This window comes from Trichomonas vaginalis, chromosome V (genome assembly GCF_026262505.1).
Source record: "Trichomonas vaginalis G3 chromosome V, whole genome shotgun sequence".
NCBI classification, from domain to species: domain Eukaryota; phylum Parabasalia; order Trichomonadida; family Trichomonadidae; genus Trichomonas; species Trichomonas vaginalis.
In genome coordinates, this window is record NC_067207.1 from 10,851,900 (window position 1) to 10,871,186 (window position 19,287).

The 19,287-nt window shown below is 32.5% G+C and overlaps 9 protein-coding genes and 1 pseudogene across 10 annotated transcripts, besides 2 other annotated features; 7 read left to right on the forward strand and 3 right to left on the reverse strand.

Moving 5' to 3' along the window:
* Positions 1 to 275: 275 nt before the first annotated feature.
* On the forward strand, positions 276 to 1,232 carry TVAGG3_0314640 (cysteine S-palmitoyltransferase protein; the record flags this gene model as incomplete). Its single annotated transcript, XM_001304159.1, has 1 exon — positions 276 to 1,232. One exon carries the CDS (start codon positions 276 to 278, stop codon positions 1,230 to 1,232), a length of 957 nt encoding a protein of 318 aa, XP_001304160.1.
* A 1,067-nt stretch (positions 1,233 to 2,299) lies between these two features.
* Positions 2,300 to 3,846, forward strand: TVAGG3_0314650 (multidrug resistance protein YPNP-related family; the record flags this gene model as incomplete). Its single annotated transcript, XM_001304158.2, has 1 exon — positions 2,300 to 3,799. One exon carries the CDS (start codon positions 2,300 to 2,302, stop codon positions 3,797 to 3,799), a length of 1,500 nt encoding a protein of 499 aa, XP_001304159.1.
* A 155-nt stretch (positions 3,847 to 4,001) lies between these two features.
* Positions 4,002 to 4,554, reverse strand: TVAGG3_0314660 (ubiquitin-like family; the record flags this gene model as incomplete). The annotated part of the gene is made up of 1 exon (XM_001304157.2): positions 4,157 to 4,498. One exon carries the CDS (start codon positions 4,496 to 4,498, stop codon positions 4,157 to 4,159), a length of 342 nt encoding a protein of 113 aa, XP_001304158.1.
* A 3,627-nt stretch (positions 4,555 to 8,181) lies between these two features.
* Positions 8,182 to 9,504, forward strand: TVAGG3_0314670 (Ankyrin repeat family; the record flags this gene model as incomplete). The annotated part of the gene is made up of 1 exon (XM_001304156.1): positions 8,182 to 9,504. The coding sequence occupies one exon, from the start codon at positions 8,182 to 8,184 to the stop codon at positions 9,502 to 9,504; it is 1,323 nt and encodes a 440-aa protein (XP_001304157.1).
* Positions 9,505 to 9,584: 80 nt separating this feature from the next.
* Positions 9,585 to 9,728, reverse strand: TVAGG3_0314680 (uncharacterized protein; the record flags this gene model as incomplete). Its single annotated transcript, XM_001304155.2, has 1 exon — positions 9,591 to 9,725. The coding sequence occupies one exon, from the start codon at positions 9,723 to 9,725 to the stop codon at positions 9,591 to 9,593; it is 135 nt and encodes a 44-aa protein (XP_001304156.1).
* Positions 9,729 to 10,063: 335 nt separating this feature from the next.
* Positions 10,064 to 10,207, forward strand: TVAGG3_0314690 (uncharacterized protein; the record flags this gene model as incomplete). The annotated part of the gene is made up of 1 exon (XM_001304154.2): positions 10,067 to 10,201. The coding sequence occupies one exon, from the start codon at positions 10,067 to 10,069 to the stop codon at positions 10,199 to 10,201; it is 135 nt and encodes a 44-aa protein (XP_001304155.1).
* A 327-nt stretch (positions 10,208 to 10,534) lies between these two features.
* TVAGG3_0314700 (uncharacterized protein) lies at positions 10,535 to 10,669 on the reverse strand (the record flags this gene model as incomplete). Its single annotated transcript, XM_001304153.1, has 1 exon — positions 10,535 to 10,669. The coding sequence occupies one exon, from the start codon at positions 10,667 to 10,669 to the stop codon at positions 10,535 to 10,537; it is 135 nt and encodes a 44-aa protein (XP_001304154.1).
* Positions 10,670 to 10,818: 149 nt separating this feature from the next.
* Positions 10,819 to 10,903: a terminal%2Cinverted (terminal inverted repeat of Maverick-3 transposon ID:TVAGG3_0314710).
* Positions 10,819 to 19,287: part of a mobile genetic element that runs on past the window's edge.
* TVAGG3_0314720 (protein of unknown function, DUF4106 family) lies at positions 11,046 to 14,519 on the forward strand (the record flags this gene model as incomplete). Its single annotated transcript, XM_051229986.1, has 1 exon — positions 11,046 to 14,519. One exon carries the CDS (start codon positions 11,046 to 11,048, stop codon positions 14,517 to 14,519), a length of 3,474 nt encoding a protein of 1,157 aa, XP_051099716.1.
* On the forward strand, positions 17,087 to 17,875 carry TVAGG3_0314730 (uncharacterized protein; the record flags this gene model as incomplete). Its single annotated transcript, XM_051229987.1, has 1 exon — positions 17,087 to 17,875. One exon carries the CDS (start codon positions 17,087 to 17,089, stop codon positions 17,873 to 17,875), a length of 789 nt encoding a protein of 262 aa, XP_051099717.1.
* TVAGG3_0314740 lies at positions 18,501 to 19,134 on the forward strand (annotated as a pseudogene). Its single transcript has one exon. A coding segment is annotated over exon 1 (634 nt).

The following is a 19,287-nucleotide window of genomic DNA, read 5'->3' on the forward strand; positions in this document are numbered from 1 at the left end:
AAGCCAAATCATTTTCTCAATTCAGGTCATTTAAGCTTACAATTCAAGCATTACTATCACTGGTTTGTTAAATTAAATAATGCTATTTCCGGTGTCTATTCCCTATGAATTAGATAGTGCTTAGATTTCTAATGATATTCATAGAGCTCCATTGCACATCTTTCTGGGATTTGATAGCAAGTAAAGATATTAGTATGTATGCTTTCATGCTCATTATTATGCTATATTTACATCAAGAGTTGGTTCCTTGATATCTTTGTCACTTTTATTAGAAAATGGATGATTTAGATATCAAGGCACCAATGCTTGATGTTGAGCAAAAAGCACAAGTTGAATCAGATCAAAATACTGTTGTTAGTGGAGATACTGAAAATCCGGCATCAGATGTACTTCCTGAAGAAACAAAATATAAAAAAATACGTCTTTTCGGATGCTGTCCTGCTGTTCGTTTACTTCCAACTACTAGAGTATTTTGCAAGTATTGGGAAGTAGACATCTGCATGCCATTTGTTGTGGTATTATTAATCACTTTCAATGTTTGTATTTTTTCATTTATTTTATTGCCAAAGATGAAAACAGCAGCTTTAATTATCAACGCCATTATAGTTTATGGATTTCTTATACTTTATATGACCTCATATTTCATGGCCATGTGCTCAGACCCTGGCTATCTACCATATGACTGGATTCAAACAAAAAAGACGAAATATTCACCAGAAGAGCTATATCCTGGAATTGCTCTTCGAAATGAACAAATAGCTTACGCAAATGCTCACAGGTGTCCTTACGCTTCATTCTCATCTTCATCTGGAATGTTTGTCATTCGTGGAGATCATATTTGCGGTTGGGTTACAAATTGGATTGGAAAAAGGAACCATAAGCAGTTCCTTTTATTCTTTATTTACGGAAGCCTCTATTGCCTCTTTAGTTTCATCTCCAAATTCTTTGTTCCTGCAATTCTCGGAGGTGATATCGGAATTACCGTAATTTCTGGAATTAGTGCAATTTTAGAGTTCGTATTTGGCCTAACGCAACTATACGCATTTTACGAAAGTATGAGAGATGTTGTTTCCGGAGAAACAATGATTTCACAGTACAAAAACCTTCCAGCACGAAATATAACATGCATGGAAGCTATGTCCGAAGTTTGTGGTAATCGCGGCTTCAAATCTTGGATTTGCCCAACTTATGCATTTCCAGAAGATGATTTGACTCCTTATGTTTTAAATTAGTATATGTTTATGTTAATGATAGTATAAACTTTATATGTGTTTGTTATAAAATATTGAAAATACATATTTTAAAAAAAATTGTATTGAAACATAAAAGAAATTCATAAGGCGCATCTATTTCGTGGAACTAAGGCTTCCATAATTAAAATCTAAATTCAATCTATTTATTTGGAAGAATGGTTTCATCAGTAATTGAAATTACATTCCTAAGACTTACATATGCAATACTCTGTTCTATTGTTGAAATTTATATCAGATTTTTGGTGAAATTACAAAATGTTTGCATTATATCTATCGATTTTATAAAATATATTTTGTTTTCGATAGTTATAATGCAAATGTTGTGCTCAATTTTTGGATATATCATATGTGTGTCTCCAAATAACTTCCCAATAGCAACTTTGTATACAAAAGGAAAAATGTTATGGAGTTTCATTATTATATTAGTTCATTACATGACAGTATGAGCAATACTTTTAATAGTATTATTTGAGAACTAGGATTCGAGTTTTGCTTTGTGTAATTTTTCAATACATAAATCATTTTCAAATAAAGTTAATGATTTGCGACAGTGGCCTGTCCAATGGTATTATTTCACATAGAGCAGATATAGTCAATTGATATTTCTGATAAAGAATATGAAATATGTAAAGAGAAGTCTTTCAGAAAAACTGACATTTTACAAATATTTCTGATTGAAAATTTGAAAGAACATGAAATTTTTGAAAGGAGTACCTCTGTTCCCTAATTATTATTCATGTTCCAAAGGAATTTTGCAAAATATTCGATGTGATGAAGATAACTCTATTCAATTGGTGTGTTTCACAAAAAAAGGTTAGAATTACGTGTTATTATTATAATGTAATTCAAACTCATTATCGATTAGTTCAAAAATTTAAGGATAAGATTTCAGATATTTGGTTCATGATAAAATCTAAAATCTGATCATTATGGTTTTTTGGACGATATATCTGAAAGTTTGGCTTCGATAAGTTTCTCCATATATTCAATTTTTGGATTAATAACAGTTTTAATTGAATGGAAATCGTAAAAAAATTTATTATTGAATGAAAAAGGAGGTCAATGAAGAGATCAAACGTCTTGCTGGAAGTCCACCTCTTGTCACTATTCTAAAACTTATGGTTGGACCACTATGTTCGCAAGTTACAAGTACGCTTTATGGAATCATAAACACGATTTGGGTTTCAAAGTATATTGGTGAAACAGGTATGGCTGCCGTTGCAACAGACATTGCCTGGGAAGGTATTGCAAGAGCATTCGGATTATTCCTTCTAACATCAGCTAGTACTCAGATTTCTGCACTTTTCGGTAAAAAACAATTTGATGAATGCGAACAAGTCGTATGTGATTTACTCCGAACAGCAGTTATTTTTGGCTGTATTGTTCCAGCAATTCTTTTACCCATTAATAAACCTCTAAGTTGTTGGTTTGGAGCCAATGAACAAACTGTTCAAGGCGCTTATGACTATATGCTTCCACAATGTGCAGGCAATGTATTTACATGCATATTTCTTGCGAACTGTGGCTTCCTTCAAGCAGAAGGTCGTACTTTACTTGTTGGATGCATCGATATCATTGCATTAGGAATTGGAATGGGAGCCCTCAATCCATTATTCTTGGGAGTATTCAAATGGGGTGTCGTGGGTCCATCAATCAGTACAATTATTGCAGATGGCGTCCCTGGAGTTACATTAACAATTTTGTACTTTGCAGGAAGATTCGGTGTTAAGCCCAAACTTAGCGGTTTCTTGAAACCATTCTCAAAACATACAATTAATTCACTTTTAGTCGGAAGTTCCCAATTTATGTCACAAGTTTCTATGTGTATACCAGGTATTATTGTCAGAAAGTTAATAGGTATGTCTGTTACATCATCTACAGAATACGATTTAGCCATGTCTGGCTTCAATGTCCTTTGTAGATACGGAAATATTACAAATTGTGTAGTTCTTGCTTTTTGCAGTGGTTACTTACCACCAGCATCATATGCATATGCAGCTGAGAAATGGAAACGTTATCTCAAGCTCTCATTACATCTAGTTTGGGTTTCTGCTTTTTGGTGTATTGTAACAACAATATTCCCTATTTTCTTACCTGTACAGATCTCATTGCTTTTCGGCAACGGTGATGATTACTTGAGATATTCATCATCAATGCTCAAAGCAAGTAACGAATGTGGCTGGATTCTGTTTACTAGATTTACTTTCCAAACAATGCTGCAAGCACAGCAACGTGGTACTCGTGCTATGATTATATCATTCACTTCAAACCTCGTTGCTGTTATCGCTTTTTCATTTATTTTATATTATACGAACAAAAATGATGTTGCACGTTTTATGTACGTATATCCTATTTCATATAGTATCGGATGTGTCCTTGGTATCACTCTCCTCTTCAAACCATTCTTGGATGTCATTAAATTGGCAAGATCTGATAGCAAAGAGAAGAAGCTTGAGGATATCGATGAAAAGAATAGCGAAGACAAGTATTCTAGTACTAGCAGCGATAATGGAAATGATGAATGTAGAATGATCTCTGAACTTTAAGAAATTTTTTCAAATTTGTGTAAAATTTTCGAATAAACTATCTTTTTATAGAGTAATGTTAATTTAAATATGCTTTTGAAACATGCAAATTCACTATTTCATTATCATTTACTGTAATGAAATAATCGCTAAAAAATTACGGATAAGGAAGTTCACCGAAAATAGTATTTTCAGAAAACAAGCCCATAAATAACATAGTTTCTATGACAGTAGGTGTTTATATTTTGACAAAAATAAAAAAATAAAAACAAATTTTGTAATTCCAATATTTGCATAATATTGGAATGACCTTAGTATTAATTAACAAAATGCGTGAGAAATAACATTAGATAATATGATCCAAATAATTATTTCACATTAAATTAGTAAACAACATGCATCCTTTTGTTCAGATGTATCGATCGGAGGCTGTTCTGATGGATCTGGATTGGATCCAAGCTGTCCAATCAAGATTTGGAATGTATAAGGAGGGTCAATTGATTTGTTTATGATATTATCAAGCGGAGTTGTGCCGATCAACACTCTCCCATTGTATATTAATCGTATTTGCGATGATGTTGTTGGAGGATTCTGCTTTATCTCTGACAATTTAGGTAATAATGCTTGACGAATGTCTTGAACGGTGTAATTTAATGAAACTTCATTCATCGGAATCTTATCTTCACGCCCAGGAAGCATGAATTGAAGAGATGTCGTCATAAATGATGATGTTAGGTGAGAATGAAGGGTTAGATTTTAATGACGCAGAATTAAAAATCGCTCACTTCATATGAAATTTGAGAAAGATATTTTTGTAAAAATGAAATTACACTATACCTATGTAGGGTATGCTTGATCTGCAATATTTGAATATATTGAATTCAATAGGTTTTGAAATTTTGCAAATTACCTCAGACTTTTCAGAGGATTGAGTGGCAACTCAATCCTCTGAAATAGTCTGTGGTAATTTTTAGTCTCTACACTATTTCAATATAAACTCCATTTTTAAACAGTTTTTAAAAATCGAGGATTGAAAAGTGTGATGAGACTGGCATTTTATAGTAATTCATATAATTGAAATCTAAATAGTATATGTGTTATATTATTGAGACTTAATAATTCAATAATTTGTTGGAATTGAATGTACCTTTGAAAACCTTTGATTTAAATTTAAATGTAAAAAGGTATCAGCTTTTAATATATATAATAATGAAAAAGAGTTATCCAATTTCTTTGAAAAATTGAAATTGATCTAAAATTTTTAAAAAATCTTTGAATTGTAACATCCATACATATTTCATTATAATTAAGGGTTTCGTTTTGCTAAAATTGTCACTTTTATAGCATATTTGTTTTTGGATGTTTTGCGAAACCAAAAAAAAACTATGATATACAATGTGTGTGTAAAGAAAATACTTTATTTACTAGTTAAAAAATCATTTGGTATTGATCAAGTTATTTTTTCTGGATAAGATATTATATGGATAATTGGATAGAAAATACAATTATATAATCTTGTACCTGGTTTAATTAAGCTAATTGTCATCAGAAACTTGTAATTTTTATGAATTTCAGATTTTCTTTTCATTACTGCTTTTCTTAATAGGTCAAGTTCTTATTTACGTTATAAAGTATGATATTTATAAATATCAAGTTATCATGTTTTTTGAGAAATTATGAGAAACAAACAAAAATGAAAAAGATAGGAATAGCAATGAATAGTGATGTGGGTATAGAAAATGTAAGAGATATGAATGCAAAGCAATCAGTATTTAGGATATTGACCATAGATTTCGAAAAAAAAATGCTGCATATTGAGCGAAAACTATGATTATATTATAAGGCTGTCATTTAAAGCATAATGAAGCTATTCCCTTTTCATTTTAATCGAATAAGATAGTAAAGATTTTTGAATTAGCTAGAAACTGATGAGATGTTTTCACAAATCAGATTTTTAATCTCTATAATGCATAATTCACTCAATATCTCAATTTTGATATTGCGAGATATTTTTGCTATCGGTTTCGCAATTTTGACACAATAGCAAGAGGGTTCTATAAGCATTATTATCAACGTAGAATCTGAATATCATATCAGAAAATGTCGCAAATCTGACATTTACCCGACAAAATAGCAAAAATAATTGAATACTTTTCGCAAAAACTTTAAAAATCGATAAAAATATGAAATATAGATATTAAAGAGACTTTTTATATAATATTCATAAAGATTTTCCAAAAATATGATACCGCAAAATTAAAAAAGTGACGTCTTGAGTGGAGTCAAAGGTCGAAATTGCTAGCTAAATGTTTTTTTAGCGAAATTGCGTATTGTACGTTTTTTTCGCAAAACGAAACCCTTATATAGAACCCTCTTGCTATTGTGTCAAAATTGCGAAACCGATAGCAAAAATATCTCGCAATATCAAAATTGAGATATTGAGTGAATTATGCATTATAGAGATTAAAAATCTGATTTGTGAAAACATCTCATCAGTTTCTAGCTAATTCAAAAATCTTTACTATCTTATTCGATTAAAATGAAAGGGAATAGCTTCATTATGCTTTAAATGACAGCCTTATAATATAATCATAGTTTTCGCTCAATATGCAGCATTTTTTTTTCGAAATCTATGGTCAATATCCTAAATACTGATTGCTTTGCATTCATATCTCTTACATTTTCTATACCCACATCACTATTCATTGCTATTCCTATCTTTTTCATTTTTGTTTGTTTCTCATAATTTCTCAAAAACATGATAACTTGATATTTAAAATATCATACTTTATAACGTAAATAAGAACTTGACCTATTAAGAAAAGCAGTAATGAAAAGAAAATCTGAAATTCATAAAAATTACAAGTTTCTGATGACAATTAGCTTAATTAAACCAGGTACAAGATTATATAATTGTATTTTCTATCCAATTATCCATATAATATCTTATCCAGAAAAAATAACTTGATCAATACCAAATGATTTTTTAACTAGTAAATAAAGTATTTTCTTTACACACACATTGTATATCATAGTTTTTTTTTGGTTTCGCAAAACATCCAAAAACAAATATGCTATAAAAGTGACAATTTTAGCAAAACGAAACCCTTATTCTATAAGCATTATTATCAACGTAGAATCTGAATATCATATCAGAAAATGTCGCAAATCTGATATTTACCCGACCAAATAGCAAAAATAATTGAATACTTTTCGCAAAAACTTTAAAAATCGATAAAAATATGAAATATAGATATTAAAGAGACTTTTTATATAATATTCATAAAGATTTTCCAAAAATATGATACCGCAAAATTAAAAAAGTGACGTCTTGAGTGGAGTCAAAGGTCGAAATTGCTAGCTAAATGTTTTTTTAGCGAAATTGCGTATTGTACGTTTTTTTCGCAAAACGAAACCCTTACTATAATTTAGTATAAGTCAATTTCTATAGATATATGTGATTCATAAGTTATTTATCAATTTATATGAATATTGATTAAATTTCAAGAAAAGAACGCAAAAAAACTAACATTGAATCTATTAAAAGCTCATATTCTGATACAACTTATGTGAGATTTCAAATATCATATCGTACATGATAGAATGCATTAGCTTTGGATCAATAAAATTACAATCAAGCTAATGAAGAGATAGTGACAAAAGTTTTGAATATTTATAATCCACTGGTTCTTTTGCAATTACCCAAATTGAAAATCAATAGTAATATCTAATTTTCTAAAATCACATCAAATCATTATGATTTGTTTGATTTCGTTGTTAAATGTTATCTGATAGAATCTTTTATGAATATGTTCATAATATTATCTGCTTGGTTCGCTTTTATTTCATAAATCCATATGCTACCTGAAAGAATTTTGGTATTTTAAGTCAGGATTTGTAGGCAAATGGTCACTAATGAGTAGAAATATGATAGTGATCATACATTTCGACTCAGACTTAAATTGTTTTATGTTGAACTGATAAAAATTTAAATTAGAGACATCAAATATCATTTGTGATTTTTAATTTAAAAATATAATAAAAATTGGATCAGCATCAATTTTGATTCAAATTTTTTATCAATTATCAGTTGCGAAATGAGTGAAAAACAATCCGTTATTGTTGATATTCAAGATGTTTATCATCATTTTAGCTTATACCTTGAAACAAAAACATTGTTTAACATTGTAAATTTCGAATCACTTGTTACGGTTGTTGACGAAATTCAATTAGACTGTAATCAAGCTACAATTTTATTCGAAGAATGTCATTCAAGATACAACCAAGAACAATCATATATACTCTTCAGTAAATTACATCTAAAGCCCGAAACTAATGCAGAATCTATTCAAAAATTACTAAATGCTCTCAAGATGGCGATACATTCAGAATTTTTCGATTTTATGTCTAACTTTATAGCTAATTGCAATGTTGATCCGCATGCATCTGTTCAAGAACAGAAAGAAATCGCAAAAGAAGAAAAAAGTCCAGTTCAGCTAGCGCTCACAGAAGACAAAGATATAGAATATCAAATCAAAACACTTAAGCCATTCGAACTTGAAAAAGCTGGGAAAATAATTAATCGCATATATGAAAAGAAAAGTAAGAAGTTATTTAGCCTTGTATTAGAATACTGTATTGATAAGATGATTGATGAGAATGGAAATGATCTTGCTTTACGATTCTCAATCGAAAATAATTATGAAATTTTACAATTTATGGATTCAAACGGATTTTCGATCAACAAAACCAACACAAGAACAGGATATACGATATTGAACAACTTCATCAAAAACAGAAACTTCACAGCGATTGAAATTCTTATGAAAAAAGATCTTTTGAATAATTCAATAAAAAGTGACAAAGATTTTCTATTCAAATTGATCGAATGCGAATACAGTGATTTCTATGATAAATTATTCTCGATGAAAGAAGTCAATTTCAATTCGCCGAATGAAAATGGGCTATATATTGTTCATAAAATTGTTTTGATGAAAAACATCAATTTATTGAAGCGAATTTTATCAAACAAGAGGATAAACATCAACTGCCAAGACAGAGAAGGACAAACACCTCTTCATTATGCAGCTAAAAATGGTTACGAAGATATTGTGAATTTGTTATGTTCTTCTGGAAGAGTTGCTGATGATATAAGAGATTATTATGATAAAATACCTTTGGATTATGCAAATTCAATGAGTATTGTTAAGCTACTGCAAAACAACAAGACAAAGATCAAGAGCTTGTTGAATAAAACTGAGAAAGTTGTTGAATTTCTGTCGAATCCAAATATTTCATTTAATTTTGTCAAATATATGAATGAACAAAAAATTATAACAAAAGAAGTTGTTAGCGCAATAATTGAGCAGCAAAATGAATTGATCGGACAGTACATGTACCAGATTGATGTGCCTCTACCATTTAAAGCAAAAAATTCCGATATTTTGGATTTCATTAAATCTGATAATTTGGTCGGATGCATGCTAGCTTCTAAAGTGCAGGATATCAATAAAGAATATCAATCTTCATATGATACCTTCGATATTTGTCCTTTAATGCTTGCAATTAAAGAAGATAGTTACAATTGCGAGAGATTTCTTGTATTTCATGACAATATACAACCAAACTTTAACTGCTTATATAGTGCAGCAATTGCAGAAGATAAACTATGTATGCATCATTCCTATAAAATATTACTTATCTTTAGTAGCAAGATAAGAAAATAATATCAAGCTTAAATGATGGTATAAATTAAAAAAAAAATTAAACAATATTAATAGTTGTTTACTCACAGTTTAGTATTTGGTGAAGCTTAGTTAGCCTTTGGAGCTTCTGGCTTCTGCTCTGTGGCAGCGGCTGCTGGTGCTGCTGCTTGTGCGGCTTGCTTGCCCTTCTGGTTCTGGTGGGCGTTCTGCTTACCATGTGCTGCTTGTCTCTTGTTACTCATATCAAGAAATGATATGATTACTTATAGCTAGAGAATTTGTTAATATATTTTGACAAAAATGATTTTATCTCAATTTTTTTAATGTGCATTTTTTTATAAATATGATGTCTTATATATGGAATATTATAAATATCTTCATCTTGGAACACAGTTTCATGAATTTATTAAAATCGATTTTCTTTCATCAAAATAATAAATATGTTTAGTACTTATTGTATTATTAATATTAAATATAATTGAGAGTTGTTCACATTGAAAAAATCGAATATGTCAGAAAAATCGTCGCTGTGTAAATTTTTTGACATGTGTGTACTAGGAAAGTAATCATATCATTTCTTGATATGAGTAACAAGAGACAAGCAGCACATGGTAAGCAGAACGCCCACCAGAACCAGAAGGGCAAGCAAGCCGCACAAGCAGCAGCACCAGCAGCCGCTGCCACAGAGCAGAAGCCAGAAGCTCCAAAGGCTAACTAAGCTTCAAACATTTTAAACTGTGAGTAAACAACTATTACTATTGTTTAAATAATAGCTTTTTAATATTTTTAGCTTTAAATTTAGATTTTATATTTTGATTTTGATTTATCACACTTAAAGAAGTTGTCTTTCTAAAGTTGTAAGAATAAATATTTCTATTATTAATGATATTGATACTGACATATTTGTCCATCATGATAAAATTTGATCTTTCAACAAATTATTTTGAAATCACTAAAAAATAATAATAAAAAAAGATTACAACACATCGAAAAACAAATTTAAGTAATATTATATAAGTTTTTTACTTACAAATGTGATATTATCTAAAGTTTAGTTAGCCTTTGGAGCTTCTGGCTTCTGCTCTGTGGCAGCGGCTGCTGGTGCTGCTGCTTGTGCGGCTTGCTTGCCCTTCTGGTTCTGATGGGCGTTCTGCTTGCCATGTGCTGCTTGTCTCTTGTTACTCATTATCAAAAAATGATGTGACGAATTATAAAAAGAGAAACCGATGTCAAAAATTTTGTTTCAATTTCCGAATTAAATTCTCAATTATTTTTTCAATTGATAAGTGTTCACACAGAATGAATTTAAAATATGATTGAAATTTATATATATTCAAAAAAAAAAAAAAAAAAAAGGTAGTGGGGCTTCCAGGCGCGTTGCGCCCTCTAGCCCCGAAGATGTTTAGTATAAGTGAAGTTTAGAGGACATACATGACTATGAGTTTAGATATGAGAGATAGAATATGAGAGAGGTCCTATAAACCGGAGAAAGTGTCATATAAACATCTGTCATTTTACTCAGAATTTTATACAGAATTCAATAAAAATATATTTTAGGGTAGATGGTTAGATCTAACCTCATTTCTAACCTCATTTCTACCCCATATGTCCTTACTGAAAAAGTATGTGTTCCATCTGTCAAAAGCCGCTTTTTAACTTCACTTAAAATGCCACGTAAGCTACGTAAGAATATACGTAAGAGGAAGAGAGCATTGAAACATCCAATAGTAAGACTGACACCACAACAACAGTTGCAACAACAAATGCTGAATGACCCCACTATGTTGCAACAAATGTCAAGCAATCCTATGCTTTTAAACCGAGTCATTGGTGCACAGAGTGGAGGTTTAAGAGCGGCACTTTTAGCGAAAATGGCAGGCTATGGTGGAGCTGCAGACGGAACAGCCTATAACCCTCAAAGTCAAATGAATTTGAGTTCACTCAAAAATCAAATAACAGATGTCAAAAAGTCAAACATAGACATACAGAAGCAAATAAGTGAAAACGAAAAGAAACTAGAATATGACAGACACACAAAGAAACTCAATGAGTTAAACGTAGAGAAAAAGAAGAAAGAAGAACAACTGAAAGAACTAAGTACAGAGCAATATGCGAAGAAAGTGTCAGAAAAAGCAGCAGAAGTAGCAAAAATGGAACAAGATGTCATAAATTTGAAAAACCATACTACTCAATATAAAGTACTGAAAGATGAAGAGATAAAACAAAAAGCCCTGAAGACATATATGGATAGCGATGAGTATAAAAAAGAAGTTGAAGCAAATGTAAAGGCAGAAAAACTTTTACAGTTGCAAAACCAAACCGTACAGTATGAAAACTTAGCACAAGAAAGTAAAAATAACGACGCAGCCATGCAAAAGGCAATGAAAAGCGCAGAATATATAAAAGCTAACAATGACTGGTTAGATGCCCAAGCCAACGCTAAAGCAGCCCAACTTATAGGGTCAATAAGGACAAAAATACAAGCGGATGAAGACAGTTCAAATGAAGCTTTAACAAATGCTGACTTTAAGAACGCCTTCGAAGCTCTTCATAGTAAGGTGAAACAAGTGAACGACTTCTCATCTGGAAAGAAACTGAAGTCTGAAGGTTTCGACAAAGAGTTAAAAGAAGTAGCACAAAATATGACGAAAATAACAGATGCAGCAACGAGACAGGCAGTTCAAAGTGCCTATGACGCCGTTAGAGCAACTGTTGTGGAAAGTCAAGAAAAAGAGTTACAACAGACCAAAACAGACCTAGTAAATGCTTTCTTAAGAACGAAAAGTCAGGTAGGACATTACGCTGCAGATGGAACATATGTGCCAGCTGGTGGAACTTATATACCAGCTGGTGGAACTTATATACTAGCTAGTGGAACTTATATACCACCAAACCCTCCAAGAGAAGCACCTGCACCAGGACTACCTAAAACATTTACATCGTCACATGGACACAGACATAGGCATGCACCAAAACCAGCACAACAACAACCAGCACAACAACCACCTCCACAACCAGCACAGCAACCAACAGTTCAAAACCCAGCACAACAACCACCTCCACAACCAACACAACAACCAACAGTTCAAAACCCTGCACAACAACAACCACAAACAGAGCATGGACATAAAAGAAGTAGAGAACAAGGAAACCAAGAATTCTTAAAAATGCTTAAAGAAGAGTGTGGTTTCCCAGATACTGTTGACTTTAGTGACAGATATAAAGAAGCTATTAGAAAGTTCAAGGAAGGAAATACTGACCCGAACCTATTTAGCTTTATGGTTCAGCACCAAATGGGATATAATTTCAAACCTGGAAAATACAAGCTCGCTAAGGGATATGATTTAATAGCATATCATCCAAATGACATGGATGAATTTACTCCGAGATATTTGGTGTCAGAGCTAAATGACAATTCAACTCTCTTCATGAAACGCGTAAAAAATAGAGACGGAACGAAAGAAGAAAGGTTTATGAGTCCGGATGACTTAGATAGGGAACTTGTTAAAAACGGTCTCGGAATATATGAAATGCCAGCAGATGAGGTACAAGAAACTCCACAGGAAGAAGTTCAGATACAACCAGACATGGAAGAAATAGTTCAGCAACAACAGCTAGAAGAGCCTGAAGGAAACGAACAAGTCCCTCCTTTGGAAACTAACCTCACAGAACTAGATGAAGATTTGGAACAGCCGAAAAATCTTGACCCTCAACAAGAGTATGAGGTGAATATGGAATCTTTCCAAGAGTCTAAAAAAAATTCGGCTGACACAGTAGAAGAATATCGAAAAATTTTCACCGACATACAAAAGACTCCAACACCAGATGAAAATATTCAGCATAGAATGGAAGTACTGAAAGAAAATGTACACAAATACAACAACCCTTTTTACTTACGAGCATTTAACGTTCAATCTTTGGATGAACTCGGTGAAAATAAAAGGTTAAATTTCAACAAAACATATAGAAATGAAACATTGTTTAAAGTTCATTCAGAACCTAACCAAGATGGAAACAAACCTACTTTTGTTTCTGCAGACTATGGAACTACAATGAGATGGGGTCATAAAGCTAATCCGGATAGGTGGTTCATAAACTTACAACCTCAATTCCAAGAAGTTGTAGACGCAATGGAAGTGAATGGTGAACCAGATATAGCTGGTATTTTAAGCGCGGCTTTAATGCCATTGAAAGATATGAAACATGCAGATATTTTGGACCAGTATGAAATGAACATGGCTGATGGAAATATAACACCTGACGTTCTAGAACATTTATCTCAAAGAACTACACAGAACCATAGAGATGGTATATTTGGTGAAGAGTTTAGAAAGAAAGTTAGGGACAGAGAAGGAAGAGAACCTATTGTACATGACCTTGCAAACGAAAGTTTACAAAATGTCATAAAAACTTACTTTGCAGACAATGAACTGAGAAGGGATGAATATTTAAGAAAACTCAAATGGACAGTACCAAATGAAATGTTAGTATTGAAAAACATGTTCCTTGACAAAATAAAACCAACTACAGAAATAAATGACGAAAGACTGAAAGATTGGGTAAAAGCTTTCCCATTCACAAAAGATATTGTTGGTAACATGGAAAGAAAACCAGAATGGCTACAAAAACATATATTTGGAAACGAGCTTATTCCATATGGACAGGCACTGTTTGAAGAGCTTGAACCGGAAACTCAGGAAAGAGTCATGCAAACAATACGCGAAGACTCAAATACAAACTATGCCAAACTCTTTCTAGGATATTGGTTACCTGAGATGGGCGACCAGAGCCCAAAGGCAAAAAGGACATGGGAAATTTACAACATACTAGGTGAACATGAGGCAAAGATGCAACAACTTGAAGCAGAGGGCAAGTTACCAAAAGTTGCACCAAAGAAGAAGAGAAGAGTTGGAGAAAGTAGTGAAGAAGTAACTTCATCTAGTGAAAGTAGTGGCAATGAAGGAAAAAGAAGAGTTAAAAACTCAGTCAGGAAGAAAGTAAAGCTTGGTCCGAGTGGGTTCTATTATGACACATAAATCCAACTATTCTATATTTTTACCCATATGAAATGTACGCCGCTCAGAATATAACGCCAACAGTTTTGGATGCCATGAATGGAAATGTTTCCGAATGGTATAACGAATGCGACAATGCCATTAGAAGGTCAGAAATAGTTCCTGGAACTTACGAATATACAACTGCTGTTTCTTATGGAAACGTAGGTGAGTTTGGAGAAGGTTCTTCAACAACAGTAGATATTGCTTGCGACAGGTTTCATATTATTTCTATTGACAACTCTTTCTTATACGTGGAACAAGAGATTGAAATAAAACCTTCTGCCAAGTTGTCTGACAAGAAAGGTTGCAATGGAATTTTCTATGTCGGATACCAATATGCTCAGAAGTTTTCATGGGATATTAAGATATATTTCTAACTCTGACTTAGTTCAAACAGTAACATGGGCAAACTATGAATGGTTCGCTTTGAGAAACTCAGTACAACCACAAGCTAGAGAACAAACAGACCAGTATGCAAACTATTGAGAAATAAGAAGACTTGACCCTAACGTTCCAGGAGTTTATGTTAACCTTTCTGGACAAACTGCAGCAGCAGTAACCAAAGTAAATTGAAACTTAGAGTTCCTTTGTCATCTTTCCTCATCTTCAGGTTTTTAAGATACTTGCCAAACCTGGGCAGAGGAAAAATTTCTATTTCTATCGAACTTACTCCAAGCAAAAATAACTTAGTCATTGCACCAACACAAGACCCATTCACTCTTACAGACGTAAAGGGAGCAAATCAAACGTCATTCGCCGAATTTTGCAAAGACAAAGTTGACTTAGACTTTGGTTTCTCAAAACCTCAAACAACTGAAGTAAACTATTATTTCAATGCTGCTGGAACTGCTTGGGACCCAGTTAAGTTCACATGCGAAAAGTTTGAATGCAAGAGAATAGAAAGCAGACTTGCAGTCTATATGTTGGACCCAGATATTTCAAATGCTTTAGCTGCCAAATATATTGCAGTTCCACTTATGTTCCCTATACACCAAATATCTGTCAAAGACTTTGCAGGTGAAGTTGGAAACCAAAGTGCTGACCAGGTGCAAGAACAGATATTGCTTTAACAACTGCAATGAAACATGCAGATACTATGTTTGTACTGTTCAGACGAACTATAAATGACTATTCTTGTTCTACAACCCTGGTATTTAAATATAATAAAATAGGATGGCAATATTATCCAGAGAAGAATATTCTACAGTTGAGGATATGAGGTCATACAACTTGACATTAGATGCTATGAACTTTAACAACAACTTCACAACAACCATTAACCCTGAAATGCAAAGTTCTATTATGCCATATGTGAAAGTATGGACTCATACAGGAGGTCAAAAAACTCAATATACAAATGGAGACCGTTCAAACTTTTGGCTTGGCATTCCATTTGCTGACTCAGAAGACTTTATGGGTGGTATTTCAACTGTTTGGTACAGTTCAAATACAATATACTGGTGACAGAGACGGTCCAGATGAATTGAAAGCAAAGAAGTTTACAAAACCAATAGCACTTTTCACAGAAGATGCTCTTTTGAAGATTCGTTTCGATGAAACCTGCTGGGGCTCCTCAGATTGGTATAACGACAGCTTCCATCGAGCAGATTTTGGCAGCAGGTCAGTAAGTTGTTCTTGAACTGACTTCTCTCCGTCAAATATTGACAGTACGCCAGTTTTGACATAGTATTGTATTATAAACTTACTTTAGAAATATCGGTCAGTTTTGTTGTTATATTTTTGTCAACGTCAAGAACTTTCACCATTTCAGTTATACCAACTTTCTTTGCTTTATGAAATATTTTGGTTCAGCAAAGACTGCTATTCTATAACATTTTCCATTGTTTGTATAAAGAACTATTCTGTCAATGAACTTGTATTGTTTGTGTGTGTAAACTTTGTTTTGCTTCAATTCGAAGAGATACTCAAATACGTCCATCTTTTTATTCTAAGTAAAATGTCATTTCCGAAAAATAGAAGCGTAAGTGTTTCAAAAGGTTTAATGGCGGTGGCAGATGTGAAAGTTAAATTCACCAACTCAAACAAACAGTCAAAGTGTTGTTGTCAATGTCAAAGAAAGAGATGTTGAAGTGGGGAAACCATACGAAGACGAAGATGGTATAACAATAGTTCCTGTAAAAGAACAACCAACATATCCTGAAGTTAGCAGAGACTTAAGTTCTGTTGCAGATATTCGAAACGACTACATGCAACTTAAAGACAAACTTAAAACTCAGGAGAAGATTTGTCAAGCTTTAGGTATAATGTTAAACTTGGTCGAACACAACCCTGTAAAAGTGAACTCATATGTCATTGCACCTCATGAAGTTTTGAAAGAACTATTGAAACTTTTGACAGAGGCAGACGATATAAACATCAAAGAAATAGAACCCGACATTGCTTGCTGTGGTGTTTCATATAATGTCATTGACAAGATATACGTTATGAAAGGAGGTGAAACGTTGAACTTAAAATATAGTTTCCCAGACGTCATAAAAATATTTGACGACCACAACATTTCATTAAAATTTACTTGCTAAGTAAAAATGGCAGAAGACATAGTGGTTTATACTATTACGACTAAAAATCCTGAGTCATATAATTCTATAACAACAAACTTACAAAGTCCTCAAGGACGATATTGTAAACTGACCTTAAACACGATGACGACTAAAGCCTGTTTTGCTCTTTTGACACCAGAAGATTTTATTGTTGTGAATGGTAAAAAATACTTCTTTGAAGATACTTACTCAGATATACCACCAACAGGTTTTGTTGACTTATTTAATACTTTAAGGACGGATGTAACATGTGCTGCAACTAGAGCAGGTTTCATTATGTTTGGATGTCCGACTGAGTTTACTATAAACGATATGAGCTATAATACAAAACTTATATCTGGTTTTTACTACCAACAGTTTCCTATAACAGGAAAAGGTGTCATACAAGGTCTATCTATTCCATTGACTTTAAGCACACCAATCTTATATATTGTTTCAAACTTAGGTTCAAAGTGCTATTCGAATGTCGACAGAAACTACTATGACCAAAAGATACTCATGCGTATAAACAACACTTTCTCTGCTGGTTTGCCTATTGTTCATTCGAATGCAGAGTTTTCAGCTTTAGTAAACTCAAACACTTTAGCAAACATAAACTTAACCTTAGTTGACGCAAACTTTGTTCCTGTAAAACTTTTATGTCCTATGTATTTGTCAATGACAGCAGAAAGTTTCGAATTGGAAGATGCAACTGGTGAAAGTATTGTACTACAAGAACAACTTCAACAACAAATAGCTCAAGAACAACAAATGCAACAACAAAGTCAAGAATAAAAAAAATATTTTTTTTATTTTTATAAAAATGTACAGAATAGATGTTTCAGATTTTTATGACTTCCAAGCCTTCAGAAATATGTGTCCATTTAGAGACTATAACAAAGCAGTCGAGAATTTGAAACGTTTAGTCATTTATGTCGACTCTGCCCCAGAATGTTATGTTATGAAAGAATGGGATGTAGTCTTAACAAACCTAAAGCGACAATAGTTTCAGAACAAGAATGTAGACAGAAACTTAAGAAAATAAAAGTCGTACAAGTTGGCATGAAGATGTTAGATGCTTGGGATATCTTATTGTCAAACTTGAAGATTTTTCAGTTCGTGTATAAAGTTCTATACACCATCTCCAAACTTCTATTCTATCTTCACTGGATATAAATACGAACAAGTAGAATGGAAAGAAAATGTTATAGAAGCTTGTTAGACCATGTCAAAGAAATTATATGCAATGGAAACGAAAGAGTCTATGAGTATATCTTATGTTGGTTTGAAAAACATCTTACAACATCCAAGTGCTAAAAATGAAACTGCTCTCATTATAATTGGAAAACAAGGAACAGGTAAGAAAACTTTCTTTACAGATATCTTATGCAAACTGTTAGAGGGCTATTCGAACCCTAATATGACAAACTTAGAAAACATCTGCGGTAAATTTAACTCTTCAATAGAGAATATGAAACTTATAGTATGTAACGAACTTCAAAGTATAGATACAACAAAAGTTTTAACTCAGATGCTTTGAAGAGTCTTATAACAGACAAAGTTGGAGTTGTTGAAAGAAATATAAAAGACCAAAGGGTTTGTGAAAATGTTGCAAATTTCATCATGGTTTCAAACAATGCGTTCCGATGAAGTTAGAAAGTTCTGACAGAAGATATGGTAGTTGTCAGAACGTCAGAAGCTCATATGCAAGATACAGAATATTTTGACGACTTAGCAGAAACTTTGACATCTGACTTTTACAACCACTTGTTCTCATATTTCATGACATTAGATATTTCTAAGTTCAATCCAAGACAAATTCCACATACCGAAGAGAGACAAACATTGTTAGAAGCAAACAAGAGTGTATATGAACTTTTCATAGATGAGACTAACTTTGAGTGTTTAGATGAAAGGTCATTGTACGATTCGTATAAACAATATTGTCAAGAGTATGGTTATATGACAGCGTCTAAACGAACATTCTTGCAAATGTCAAAAGTCTTTTAGACGTACAGAATGGTGTATATACAAAGAAAAATTTTTCTGAGTAAATTTTTAAAAAAATATTTTTTTATCCGATAGAAAAGATGACGAAATTCATCTCAGTAAACAAGTACATGTCAGGACTTAAAGAAGAACTAGACCCATTCACATATTTGAATTTTACTTCTACCATTTTGAAAAGTCTACATTTGACAAAGTTT